Raw genomic sequence first — 13,210 nt, forward strand, 5'->3', positions numbered from 1 at the left:
TACAACATCTATGGCAGCAGGTTAGAACAACATAAAAATCTTGTGAAAACCAGCAGCCAAAAAGTCAGCACACCATAAGACATCAGATGCAGCAAGCAACAAAAACATTAATCTCTTAAACAGATAGAGTTTGCAGATTTAAAGACAATAAATTTTGCATATTTAAAAACAACACGGCATAAAATCTCCCCCTATTTGTCTTCACAAAAAGACTATAAGAAGAGATAAAAAGCAATTGTTCCAGATAATACAGAATTTTAAAAAAAAAATAGCACTTAAACTGTTTCAGAGCAGAAACAATCGGTTGTTTCGAGCATTCAACCAGTTGTTTTTCTTCAGTCATCCTTGCCATACTGCAGCTCAAAGATCTAGTTCTGAACAACTTCAATTTTTTCATCTAGGGTCATAAAACTTGTGTCCATGCTCTGGAATCTGTTGTCAATGCTCTGGAAATTGGTCACACAAAGATCATGGAGATTTCTTTGATTCTCAGCAAATCCATCAGGTCTATCCACCATGTATCTTTCAAAAGAAGACATAGAAGGAATTTCCTCCCCTTGATGTTCTGCACTTGTTCCAGCATCAAAGTTAGTTGCAGGTTGTTCTTCATTGTGGATATCCATATCAGCAGCTTGATTTTCTTCATCAAAATCAACAGCTGCAGCACTTGATGAACCACCATGATCACCATCTTTGCTAACCCATCTTCCATTTATCTTGGTGAATCCCATCTTGCTTAGTGAACCATTGTTCACTTCTTGTGTTGATTTGACCAACTCAGAGGTCTCATCTTCAAGATTCACTTCAAAATAGAGCAAGAATTTAGAGATTAAAACAGCATAGGGATAGTAGTAGTCACTTAACCTCATGGATTTTTGCATATGTTCTTTGATGATATGAATCCAGTTGATCTTGATCTTCTTCATGATGCAGTAGATATAAAGAAGATCTTCTTCTGTTAAAACAGAATGGTTGCTCCCCCTTGGATTTAAGATCCAAGTGACAATGAGAGCTAACACTCTTTCATCTAACTTTAACCCTCCAATAGAACAAGTTCTCACTTGTGCTTGTTGATTCTTCAAGCAGCTTTTGTAGTATTAGACCTTGTTGAAATCTTCCACAACTCCAAGATTGCCTTTATTGATCCTAAGACCAGCATATTTCAATCCAGTTACAGCAACCCATGTCTACACCTTTAACATGTGAAACAAGATTGTTTCTTTCAAACTTTAGGTTTGTGTAGAATACCCGAATCATATCTGGATAAATGTTTCCCTTCATCTCCAAGAATCTTCTTAGCAACTGATCCTTGAGAAGCTTTCTAACATTGTCCAGCTTTTGACTTTTCAACCAGTCAAAGGAGACAACCTTTGGATTGTTGATCACTTGTGTGCTTGTCTCAAAGCGATATCTCTCAATGAGCACATTATCCCCTGAAAACCAGCCCTCAAGCCTCCCTCCTGACCTTACAGCCCTTGTTTTGATCCTCTTTGATGTAGGTGGAGTGGACTCCATGATAGCAGAAAAAAAAGAGGCAAAGGCTCACACACAAAGAGAGAAAGAGATGTTGCAAGAGATAGCTCAATTGGTTGTTTTTGTGAAAAGAAAACAACTGCAACTGTTTTTATAGCAACTCAGATATCTTCTTTGATCCTTTGGTGATTGTGGGTTTCGGTCTACCAGATAAGAGACTGGTCCAAGAACTGCACAGAAAACGTCAGAAAAGAGCAGAAAAAACACATGGTCAGCACATGTGATCTTTGACTAGACATAAAGGCTCTTGAATTCCCAAGATATGGAATATATTCCTTTATGACATCTTGTAACTTCCTCCATAACACAATCAGGCTTTCAAGACTGCTTTATTGACTCAAGATCCTTTCATTATTGAGATCTGCAATGGACAGAATAAAGAAATTAATTCAATTCTTTCATAGTGTTGTCAGAGAAGAAACAATCGGTTGTTTTTCTGCAACATGTTGGCAGATTGTGAATTTCAAGTATAGACTGAGAAAGGTTCAAGACTGATGTTAATGCTCATTTGAAAAAGAAAAAATTAAACATGAGTTAGTAATTAAAAACAAAGGCAAAGATAAGGAAGGTTTTGTCCTTTTATGAAGTCCCTTCAATGAGTCATTGTTTGTGATCAAGAAACTTCTTTTGACTTTTGAAAACGCTTGGACTGGTATAGACCCTCAATTCAGTTCTAGTCTTAATCCTTTCCTTCCAAGAGCCTGATCAGATGACTCAGAGCCTCATGTTCTTCTAGTTTCCTTGCATAAACATGAATTCAAGCAACAAGGTTTGGTCCCCTTACAAATGTGGGTCCATTTGATTTATCATTATCATTTGAAACCTCACAACCTTTGGGAATCCATTTCATAAAACCTCTGGGAACATAATATTTCCTTATTTTGCAGAATCTAACAGAATGACCTCTTTTCATGCAATAAAAGCATGTAAGAACCGGTTGTTTCGACTTAACAGTCGGTTGTTTTACTGACAGTTTTGAAAATTTCTTTGAAAAATTATCTTGCTTGTTCTGTGGATTAAAACCTAATCCAGCTCTTCCAAAAACACAATTTTGAGATGCCAAGACATTCTCAAAGTTGGATTTTCCCTTTGAAAGCTTATTCATAGTTCTAACAAGATAATGAACTTTCTTTTCAAGATTTTCACAATTTTCACAAACAAGAGAGTCACACATCAAAAAAGTTTTTGCAATGTTTTTCAAGCTTTTCAAAATCAATTTTTGATTTTTCTAGCTCTTCTTCAAGTGTCTTAACCCTCTTTTCAAGCCAGTTGTTAAGCCCTTTCAATCGGTTGTTTAAGAGAACCAATCGGTTAGCTTCTTCATGAGTTTCTTAAAAATCTTGAAGCAATTTACTATAATTTTCAGCACTTAGGGAAGCACATGAACTTACATTGCTTGAGCTACATGACTCATCATCTCCTTCTGCAATCAAGCATATGTTTGCTTTTTCATCTTCACTTGATGAGGAGCTTGATGAGGAGACTTCATTTTCATCCCAAGCAATATATGCTCTTCTTGATTTTCCCTTTTTCTCCTTGTAGCTTGATTTCTTTTCATTGCTTTCTTTGTTTGGACAATCAGCTTTTATGTGCCCTTGTTCACCACAACCAAAGCAAGTATAATTGTTAGAATTGAAATCACTAGTTTTCTTGTTGCCATACCTTTCTTTGTTGGATACTTTGTTGTGATTTCTCTTCAAGAATCTAATAAACTTCTTGGACAGCAAACTAAGGTTTTCTTCTTCACTTTCATCACTTGACTCTTGCTTGCTTTTGTGCTTGGCAGCGTTCAAGGCAATGCTTCTCACATGCTTGTCTTCACTTTCTTGAACATTGAGTCTATTCATTTCTAACTCATGTTCTCTAAGCTTACCAAATAATGAAGTCGTTGTCAAGGATGTCAAATCTTTTGATTCAAAAATTGTTGTCACCTTAGGTTGCCATGATCTATCAAGACACTTGAGGATCTTGAGGTTTAGTTCTTCTTTATCAAAGGTTTTCCCAAGGCTCATAAGGTGATTGATGATGTGGGTGAACCTCTTTTGTACTTCAGCAATTGACTCACCCTTAAGCATTCTAAACATTTCATATTCCTGAATTAGAGTATGCTTTCTAGCTCTTTTCACATCATTGGTTCCTTCATGAGTCACCTCCAAAGTGTCCCACATCTCCTTGGCCAATGAGCACTGAGAAATCCTGAAAAATTCATCTGAATTCAAGGCAGATGTTATGATATTCTTAGCAATACAATCAAATTTGGCCTTCTTGTTTTTAGAATCAGTCCATTGAGACCAAGGTTTTTCAATGGAAGATCCATCTTTTCAAATTTTGGAATAAAATGGGTCAATTTCAATTGCATCCCAAATTCCCTTGTCAAGAGATTCAACAAAGATTTTCATTCTAACTTTCCATAATTGATAATTCAAACCACAGAATAGAGGTGGTCTGTTGATTGAAGCACCCTCTCCAAAAGGTAGTTTTTCAGCCATTGAAAAAAGATTTTAGGATCAAACTTGAGTATTTTTCAAATACCAAGCTCTTGATGCCAATTGTTAGAATGTATGGCCTTAAATGAGAGGAGGGTGAATTGTTTAAAGGGGGTTTTCGCAAACTTTTTAAGCTAGAATGAAATTCTTTGCAAGAAACCAGATTAGGAATTTAGTTAGCCAAGAAACAAAGCTTAAAACAGCAAAGCACCAGAAAAATAATTGGTTGTTTCTACGAAACAATCGGTTGTTTATATTAGTAAAACAATAACAACTGAATTTAAAGAGTTTAAGGAAGAGAAAGATGCACAAACAGTTTATACTGGTTCACTCTTAAACCAAGAGCTACATCCAGTTTCCCAGAAACCACTGGGGAATCCACTAAGTAATCAGAATCAGATTACATACACACACCATCAAAGAAGTGACCTTGATCCCCTCAAGAAACACACTTCCTTTGGCTCAGCACGCCCACCAAGAATGTTGATCTTGAAAACCTCAAGAGCACACAACCCTTCTTGGCTTTACAACACCAGAATGTACAAAGTATTCAGAACGAATTACACTTGTTACAGAATGAACTGAAATCAATACCGATGTAATCCTATTCCACTCTCTCTTGAGAAAACCAAAGCTCAAAGGTGAAAACTCAAATCTTGAAAGCAATCTCTGGAAAACTCAAATCTGTTTTTCTCTTTTCTTGTTTGTTATAAAACATTAACAAACTATTTAAAGTTTTCAAATATTGGTCAAAGCATTTAAAACAGAAGCGCATTCAGTTATAAAATCATTTAAAGCACACTTAACTAACAAAACAGATTCTGTTAAGATTTTCAAACAAACAATCGATTGATTTCATGAAACAATCGATTGTTTTGGTTTGGCAGCAAGTCAACCAACCAAAACAGTTTTCAACCTTTTCAAAAACACCTAAGTGTAAAACAATCGGTTGTTTTGACAAAACAACAGGTTGTTTTTCACTTAGTTTGAAAAACACTTTAAACCTAAAAGATTTGAAAACACTTAAGCTTTAGATTCAACAAAGAGTGGATTACAAAGATAACTACCCAGATCCTACTCTAAAAACACAGCAGCAACTCCAAGGAACTTCAGCCTTCCATCAAATGCTAGGATTTGGATTCTTCAAAGCTTTTGATCACACTTGATTCAACATCCTTCCTTGGACTTTAAACTCCATAGTAAGTTTATCAAAGTTCCAGATGATATATCCTAGTTGTATCAGCCATTTTATGCCCAAGACCAAATTGCAACACCCCAAGAGAAGTAACAACATATTTGCTGTAAAAGTTGTATGTTGAATAGTCCACTTGAAATTCTTGACCATAGAAGAAATTGATATTTTAGATCCCTCCGCCACAACAACATTTAAAGGTTGCATTTGTTCAAGAAATTGTGGGTACTACCATTGTCAATCAAAATGTGCATTGGTTTTTTCTAATAATATCTTGTAGTCTGCATGATTCGAAATCCTGCTACCCTTGTTAATGCATTAACAAAGATTTGTGGTTCAGTCGACTGTGTCGGCTCCCTCTCCTCATCGATAGTGTCCTCAACGGTAATGTCGTTGTCGTCCATCTCCATCACATAAATCTGCAATTTCTTATGAACCAGACTATGCTCCATGGAATAAGGTTCCTCTCAAAAATAGGATAGTCCTTTCGCTCTCCTCTTTGACACGTACGCCGGTGTAAGTTTTCTCTGAAATTTAGGCTTGGTATGTGAATTTGGTTGAGACCCCATTGGAAATGTTGGTGCAGGACCCAAGACTCCTCTTTGATTCTTGATCAAATTAAAGACAGGATTAGCAGCCTCATACATCCTTGCAAGGGCAAAAGCCCGACTTACAGTTGGAGGCTGAAACATTCTGACAATCATTTGTACATTTTTCTTGAGGCCACCAAGAAAACAGCTTAAAACATAAGCATCTAAAAGATTTAATCTTGTAATAATTGAATCAAATTCATCATGATACTTAGTCACATATATTTCCAAATCGCTCGATCAATCGTTTAGTAAAATCAGACCATGACAAGAAAGAGGAATGGGGAGAAGTTTTGGTTAAAGTCGTGTGCCACTGCAAAGCTTTACCTTCCAAATGAACAATAGTCAGTTTCACTTTAATTTCATCCGGGTTATTATTGATCAAGAAATAATTATCGCATTGACAGATCCAAAGACTGACATTGTCTCCATTAAATCTAGGAAAGTCAATTCTGGCCAAGCGAGTACCGCAGACGTATGAAGAAGAAGAATGATGTCTTGTGTGTGCAGCTAACTTTGGTGCTAGATTGAGGCTTTTGGCATCAGTATTTTGTTTCACCAAATCTTGGATGGTGTCTTTCAAAGATGTAGCTAATTCGATAAACCGAGAATCCATGTGTGTGGACAAACGTTCTTCCTTGTTACACAACCGAAGATAAAGGCTGAAGGAAGGAAACCCAATCGCGATTTTCGAACCGAGAAAAAAAAACAAAATATAGAACAGAAGAAAAAATAGAAGCAAGGGAATGTGTGTATTATTACTTGTTAAAATTTCGTTTACAATAAGTTTATTTATAGACACTAAAGCGGTAGAAGCGATGAGTCACTACATCGCTCACCTAACTCTAAGACTCACTTTAAATGTAACAGTCGCACGCTATTGTTCCCAACTATATTGGGAAGACATGTACCGTCCGTGAGCACTGGGTTGGACGCCAACACTAACAACTGACTAACACTGTTGAACCCATACAACACCGAGAAGGGCAATGATATATGGACAACCACAATTTTTTATATAACCACATTACAACTCCCAATACTATTATTTTAATACTTTTTTATATCACTTAATTACAAATTTACCCTTTACTATATATATTTATTTCTAAACATATCACATCAAGGGTTGTATACAACTCCAAGAGTTGTCAAACTATCATTTTTCCACCGAGAAATAGTTGTTCTACTACTAGTTTTAACGTTTTGTATATTATATTTATTTTAATATGATATAATGTTATCTAATAAAAAATATAATATAATATTTTTATAAACATAGTAATAATATGATTAATAGTATTTATAGTTTATGATAATTTCTTATAGAAATATTTATATAAAATAAATGAAAAAATTATTAATTATGATTAAATAAATATTTGAGATTAAGAATATTTTTAAAAAGTTTTACATTTCTAAATACATAAAGAAAAAATATAATTAAATTCTTATAATTAATTTAACAAAATAATCTATATTTTATTTTTCTGCAATGTAAAAAAATTCACAGATAAATAGATTGCAGATTTCTTGTCAATTTTATTAAAATACAATTTCTTGCAAATTGTTATGCATAGCAAAATTTATAAGTATTTTTTAAAGAAAAATTTGTCTTAAAAAAATTAGTAGAAATATGTATTTTTCTAGAGTTAATTTAGTGAATACAAAAAAATTAATTAATATTTTTTTATTTCTAAACCAATCTATATTTAATAAAAATTTTAAGTGGAATAATAATTTTGATAAATACACACAAAGCGTATTATTTATTTATTTAATTAAAATAAAAAATGTCTCTTAATAACATTTAAAAAAACTGTTACTATATATTATGTTAGTGTTATTTATAATAACATTTATCAAAATGTTAACATGTTTACATTATCTATAGTTACATTTATATGAAAAAATGATAAAAATTATATATTGTAATATTTTTAATAAGGTTGTAAATGGTGTAGTGGAAATAGATAAATGAAAAAAAAGGATAATTTATATTTGATAAGTGATACAAAAACTAAAAGAGATAATAATAGAAAGAAAAATGAAATTAATAAAATTTATAATTTTTGAACAGTATATGTATGGCGTTGGGGGTAGAGATGTATATCTTTTTCTTTGATCTCATGTGTAAATTAATTAGCAAGGAAGACCGACTCTGCAACTAAGGCTGCCAGCATAGCGTGTGAGCCTTCCCACGTAACTTCCTGGCTTGGCTTTGATCATGTCTTGCCTTGAGAAGGGTCTATCAACAAGCTCAGGCCCAGATTGCACAAAAAATGCTCCGTTCATGTACTCATCGTTGATTGATCTCCACTGCCATGATGACCACTCGCTCTCAGGACTGTATTCTCTCTTTGTGATCTTCATCAAACCAAAATGTAACAAATTATATCTCAATATATCATATCAGATCAATAACTACATACAATAATTCCTTTTCAAGTCTCTAATACCATACCTCTTTCGCATGTACGTTGTCAGGGCCAATGAATCTGTTACCCTCGCTGATGATTGTGGGGTGCTTGCTGCCACCAATGGCATACATTTCCCAGTGAGTGTAATCGTTGTTAACCACATGGACGAAACCATATCTGCATCTGGGCATCCTTTGAACTAATCTCTTCCCGAAGTGGTTGAATGCAAGAGTGATTTGCATGATCTTATCCTTATCATAGCTGTCACTGGCACCGAAGAGCATCGCCTGCACCATGCACACACACAAACTACTCAAACCCAATACCAAAACCAGATAATAAAGAAAATTCCAATGGGATAAAAAAAAAATACCTCGTTGTGGTCTGTGAAATGGCTGTTGGAGATGGTAATGGCAGTGGATCCCATGATGGCATCAATAAGTCCATCATAGCAATTTCTCATGGAAACATGATCGATCCAGATATTGCTAGAACCAAAGATGGAAATGCCATCTCCATCACTCTGAGTCCTCAGCCCATAATGTGTCTCGGAATCTCTGATCATTCCACCCCCATGAACCTGAATGTCGTAGACCTTAATTCCATGGATGATGACGTTGCGGATAAACTGGACGGTGATGCCAGCACCACTGGCAATGTAGACCTCAACGCCTCTTCCATCAATGGTCTTATCGCTGGTCATGATGAGCTCCTGCTTGAGTTTGATCATCATGCTGCGTTCAAAGATAATCCACAATGGGCCAGTACGTGTAACTGCATGGCGAAGAGTTCCTGGCTTTAGGTCCACCATGTTGTCATCTGAAGGGTCAGTGACCACGTAGAATGGACCACCCTTTCCTCCAACAGTGTTTCTTCCAAAGCCCTGAACGCAATCTGCAAGCTTCTGCCTGTTGTTGGCCCAGTTGGGGTCACACCTCCAGCATCTGTCAATGGGGTTGGTGGCCATGCATGGACCAGTATAACGTTGTCCCTTCAAGTTCCTTCTCTTATCCTTCCCAACTATAAGTCTGTTTTGTCAAAAAAAATCAACAATTATCCCCTCACAAATAATGTAATCATGAAAATGAATTATTATGCCAAGATCATTTGATATAGCTTATACATAAACATGCATTGTTATAAGAAAGGAAATGGAAGGTGTTAAGGTATGAGAAGGCTCACTCGCTAACACTGGAAGAGAGGTTTCCGGAGACTGAATATGGATCAGGAAAATATGCTGCATTATTGTCCACTGCAGCCGTTTCTGCCCTTCCCTTCCAGTATGGATCAAACTCGTTCTCATGCTTCTGCCAATACTCTTCACTCTCCAAGGTATTGGCATTCAAGGTAGGGATTAAGACTGCCAAAGAAAGCAGAACCAAAAGATTCTGCCTTATCGCCATATTTATATGTTTATTTTATTTTTCACTGATGGTTGCCAAGGTTTTCTCTTAACCTCGGCCACCACCAATAGAATAAAAGCAAAGAAACCTTCTTAAGAGTGTATGAAGACGAGCTTCTCTGTCTGATTATGAATGGAATGTAGAGGAGGTATTTATATGGACATGATAGAGAGATAGCAACATTCAAAAATGCGATTCAAAAGCCAAATTTGGATCTTGTTGGAGATATAAAAGGCTAAAACAACGGGTAACCAATTACTGAACAATTTTTTTAGGGCATGCATATAATTAGCACTGCAATTGCAATGTCTTATCTGCATAAAAACAATGAGTGATCCATCTCATTTATTTTTTAATATAAAATTATAATATATATTATTATATTATTAAACTTGGTTGTTATGTGTGTCAAAAGTAATCTTTATATAACAGTAAATTGTAATTATTTGAAATTATAAAAAAAAAAATTGGAAATGCATTAACAAGTGACTCTCGCATTATCCCAGTTCATTTCTGGATTTTTTTGTCAGCAGTATATAAGCATTAAAATGAGTTTGTTTGTTTTATAAAGAACTGATAAATTGTAGATTATAGTTAGATTTTTTTTAAGAATTATAGTTAAGATTTAAGTAGACAATTTTGAGCCTATGTTTACTGAAAAGTGATGGAAACATCACCATAAAAATTTCTCTACACTACTTTTTTTCCTTGGGTGCTTTTATAAAATTTTCATTAACTATCAGGTCTATATGCACATTTTATCATTCAATATTTTATGAATTTTATTATAAGTTTGTTTTCCAAATATTTTACTAGTAAAAAAATTCATTATTTTTTAAATTTTAATATAAAAAGATAACATGTTATGAAAGAAACAAAATCAAAATAACTTCATTTTGTAAAAAAAAAAAAAAAAAAAAAAAAAAAAAAAAAAAAAACCAACTTTTTCATCTATTTACTTACTTATTTTGTTCAACGTTAATAAAAAAAATTTAATCAAACTTCTCAGTTTTAAAAATTCAACAATATAATCATTTTAAGGTTCACTCAAATCCTTTACAAATACAACAGTGTGACTTTTTCTACGTTAAAATATTGTCATTTTTAGTACTATGCAATGATTATAAACTCTATTATCTGTAAATTAAAATAGTCAATATTTGTTTATCAACGATTTTATTATTAATTGAATGGAAAGTGATCATATTATCGTGTTTTAAAAAATTAAGGAATTTGAATGAATCTCTTCATTAATTGGGGGATTAAATTGAATAAAATAAATAAATAATAAAAATAAAAATAAAATAATGAAATCAAAATAATACTAGCAAAACGACATGTCGCTTTCTTTTGCAAATCATCATTTGGTTAATTGTACATTTTTTTCAAAGTATTTATTCTCTAAAAAATAAATTACTATACTATTTTATTTAACTATTCTAACTTCAATACAGTTTTTAATACCAATAACATTCCAACTTAATTAAATAACATTTTTTAAAAACAAATCACATACTCCACTACTAACCTCCAACTTTTAAGTAGACACGAAATTTCAACTTTGCACTAGTGTATATAATAACATTTGTAATTAGTAGTCCTTGGAAGATTTATTCTATTACTTGATTTATTTTTGTGTTTTAAGTAAAATGCTGACAAGTTATGGAATTGTCTGTCATGCTTTGAATCCAACATTCAATTCATTACCATTGTAAATATATTTTCATCAAGTTTGCATTAATTGAAAAATTATAATTTAAAACAACTAAAAATGATTTTATTGTTTTCAATATAAACACAAATAAACAAGAACGTTGTTAATAGAAGATCATTTAGTTTGATGAGAATACGTTCATATAACTTTCCAAATAGTATCTAACTTAAATTATTAAGTTTATTCATCATACTCTTGTTAATATTTTGTTAAAAGATCTTGTCATTTGGGCTTAAAAACACAGGTGTTCCTTATCAGTGTTTGATGGATAAGGTCTTCGCCAACCTAATCGGATCTATCATGAAGATTTATGTTCATGACATGATGATCAAGATTTTCGGCAAAAAATCACCATGCCGATTTGGAGAAAGTGTTTTGTCAAACTTAAACACATAACATGCACCTTAATTCGGAAAAATATTTTTTTGATGTACAAGGTGAAAAATTTATGGATTTCATGATTATCAAAGAGGAATTGAAGCCAACCAGACAAGTGTTAGGTCATCACAAGCACTAGAAGTTCGAGTAATCAATCACAAAGAACTGCAATGATTGAATGAAAAGCTCATTGCACTATCTCGGTTTGTTCCTAAGTTTGTTGAGAAGTTTAAGTTGTTCTTCCAATTGTTGAAAGGGGCTACAAAGTTTGAGTGCTCTAAACTTAGAGAGGCATTGCTTCCTTACCAAATTTAGCAAGTCCTCCTCCACACTCCACTCTCATTTTCTATTTGGCAACCTCGTACTAATGAATATTTTACTATTTTACTGTAAGTGTACCGAGTCAAAAGTAAAAATTTGTCTTTAAAGACGGATATCAAACCCATAAGGAACAGTTATTTAAAATTCTAATAGTAATGTTCACTAAGTATAAGAATATTTACAATAATTAGATTTGAAAGGTTGAATTGTTTTTCGATGACTCATGCAGCTTTTTCTAGTATCTTATGAATGAAATCCAAGGTATAGTGTTCTGGTTTATGCTATCCAAGGCAAGCTATCCAACTATGTTGTTTTTTGGAAAAATTTTGTATCCTTTGGATCTGTATAGGGAGTGGGGGGGTCTATAATAGTTTAAGGTTATTGTGAAGTGGTGGTATTACGAAGTGAACTTTAAGCCTAACTCAACCCCATAAAACCGGCTCATAGGGTTGAGGTTTGCACCCACTTATATACAATGAAAGGCTCTAATCTCTAGTCGATGTGGGATCTCCAACACACCCCCCTCACGCCGAGACTACCAACTCGTGCGTGGGACTATATATTATGGGTGGTCCGATAGCGGCCCGATAGCGGGTGGCACGATAGGCCCAACAAACACTCGCTAGGATAGACTCGAAATGGCTCTGATACCATATTACGAAGTGGACTTTAAGCCTAACTCAACCGCATAAAATCGGCTCATAGGGTTGAGGTTTGCACCCACTTATATACAATGAAAGGCTCTAATCTCTAGTCGATGTGGGATCTCCAACAGGTGGTTCTTGTTATTGGTGTAAAAGGGTTGGGACACCCTTAAGTGTTCCGTTTTATATTATTTTTTCATTGCTGATAAAAAAAATATTTGAAAGATATTGACATAAGTTTGCATAAAAATTAAATGAAAACAAAATAAATGAGTAAAATAATTCAATTAAAAAAATTGGGAATGAGGTTAATCCTTCTTACTCGTCTGTAGTTTTAATGAATAAAAACATATAACATTACATCTTGATTTACATTGGTGCACATATAAAAACCACTCATATTGATTCCTGACATATAAAATTATTAAGATTGTGTCCTAAATATCGATTTCTCATATATTTATAAAAAAATTCTTATCATTATAACAGATGTTATAAAACAATTAACATTTCAAATCTATTCCTAGCA

General features: G+C 33.6%; 1 protein-coding gene and 1 pseudogene across 1 annotated transcript; both read right to left on the reverse strand.

Moving 5' to 3' along the window:
* Window positions 1–5,678: 5,678 nt before the first annotated feature.
* Window positions 5,679–6,772, reverse strand: LOC150028689 (uncharacterized; annotated as a pseudogene).
* A 1,003-nt stretch (window positions 6,773–7,775) lies between these two features.
* Window positions 7,776–9,782, reverse strand: LOC137806611 (pectate lyase). The gene is made up of 4 exons (XM_068606823.1): window positions 9,404–9,782; window positions 8,595–9,249; window positions 8,266–8,508; window positions 7,776–8,168 (listed from the first exon to the last, which is right to left on the reverse strand). Exons 1-4 carry the CDS (start codon window positions 9,622–9,624, stop codon window positions 7,944–7,946), a joined length of 1,344 nt encoding a protein of 447 aa, XP_068462924.1. The 5' UTR covers window positions 9,625–9,782; the 3' UTR covers window positions 7,776–7,943.
* Window positions 9,783–13,210: the final 3,428 nt, after the last annotated feature.

The sequence above is a fragment of the Phaseolus vulgaris genome, chromosome 3 (assembly GCF_051622355.1).
Source record: "Phaseolus vulgaris cultivar YP4 chromosome 3, ASM5162235v1, whole genome shotgun sequence".
Lineage (NCBI taxonomy): Eukaryota > Viridiplantae > Streptophyta > Magnoliopsida > Fabales > Fabaceae > Phaseolus > Phaseolus vulgaris.

Coding starts and splice junctions, on each gene's coding strand:
- LOC137806611 (XM_068606823.1), bottom strand. CDS start 9,624: ATGGCGATAAGGCAGAATCTTTTGGTTCTGCTTTCTTTGGCAGTCTTA. Junction 9,250..9,403: donor CTCTCTTCCAGTGTTAGCGA/GTGAGCCTTCTC, acceptor TTGACAAAACAG/ACTTATAGTTGGGAAGGATA. Junction 8,509..8,594: donor ATTTCACAGACCACAACGAG/GTATTTTTTTTT, acceptor TGCATGGTGCAG/GCGATGCTCTTCGGTGCCAG.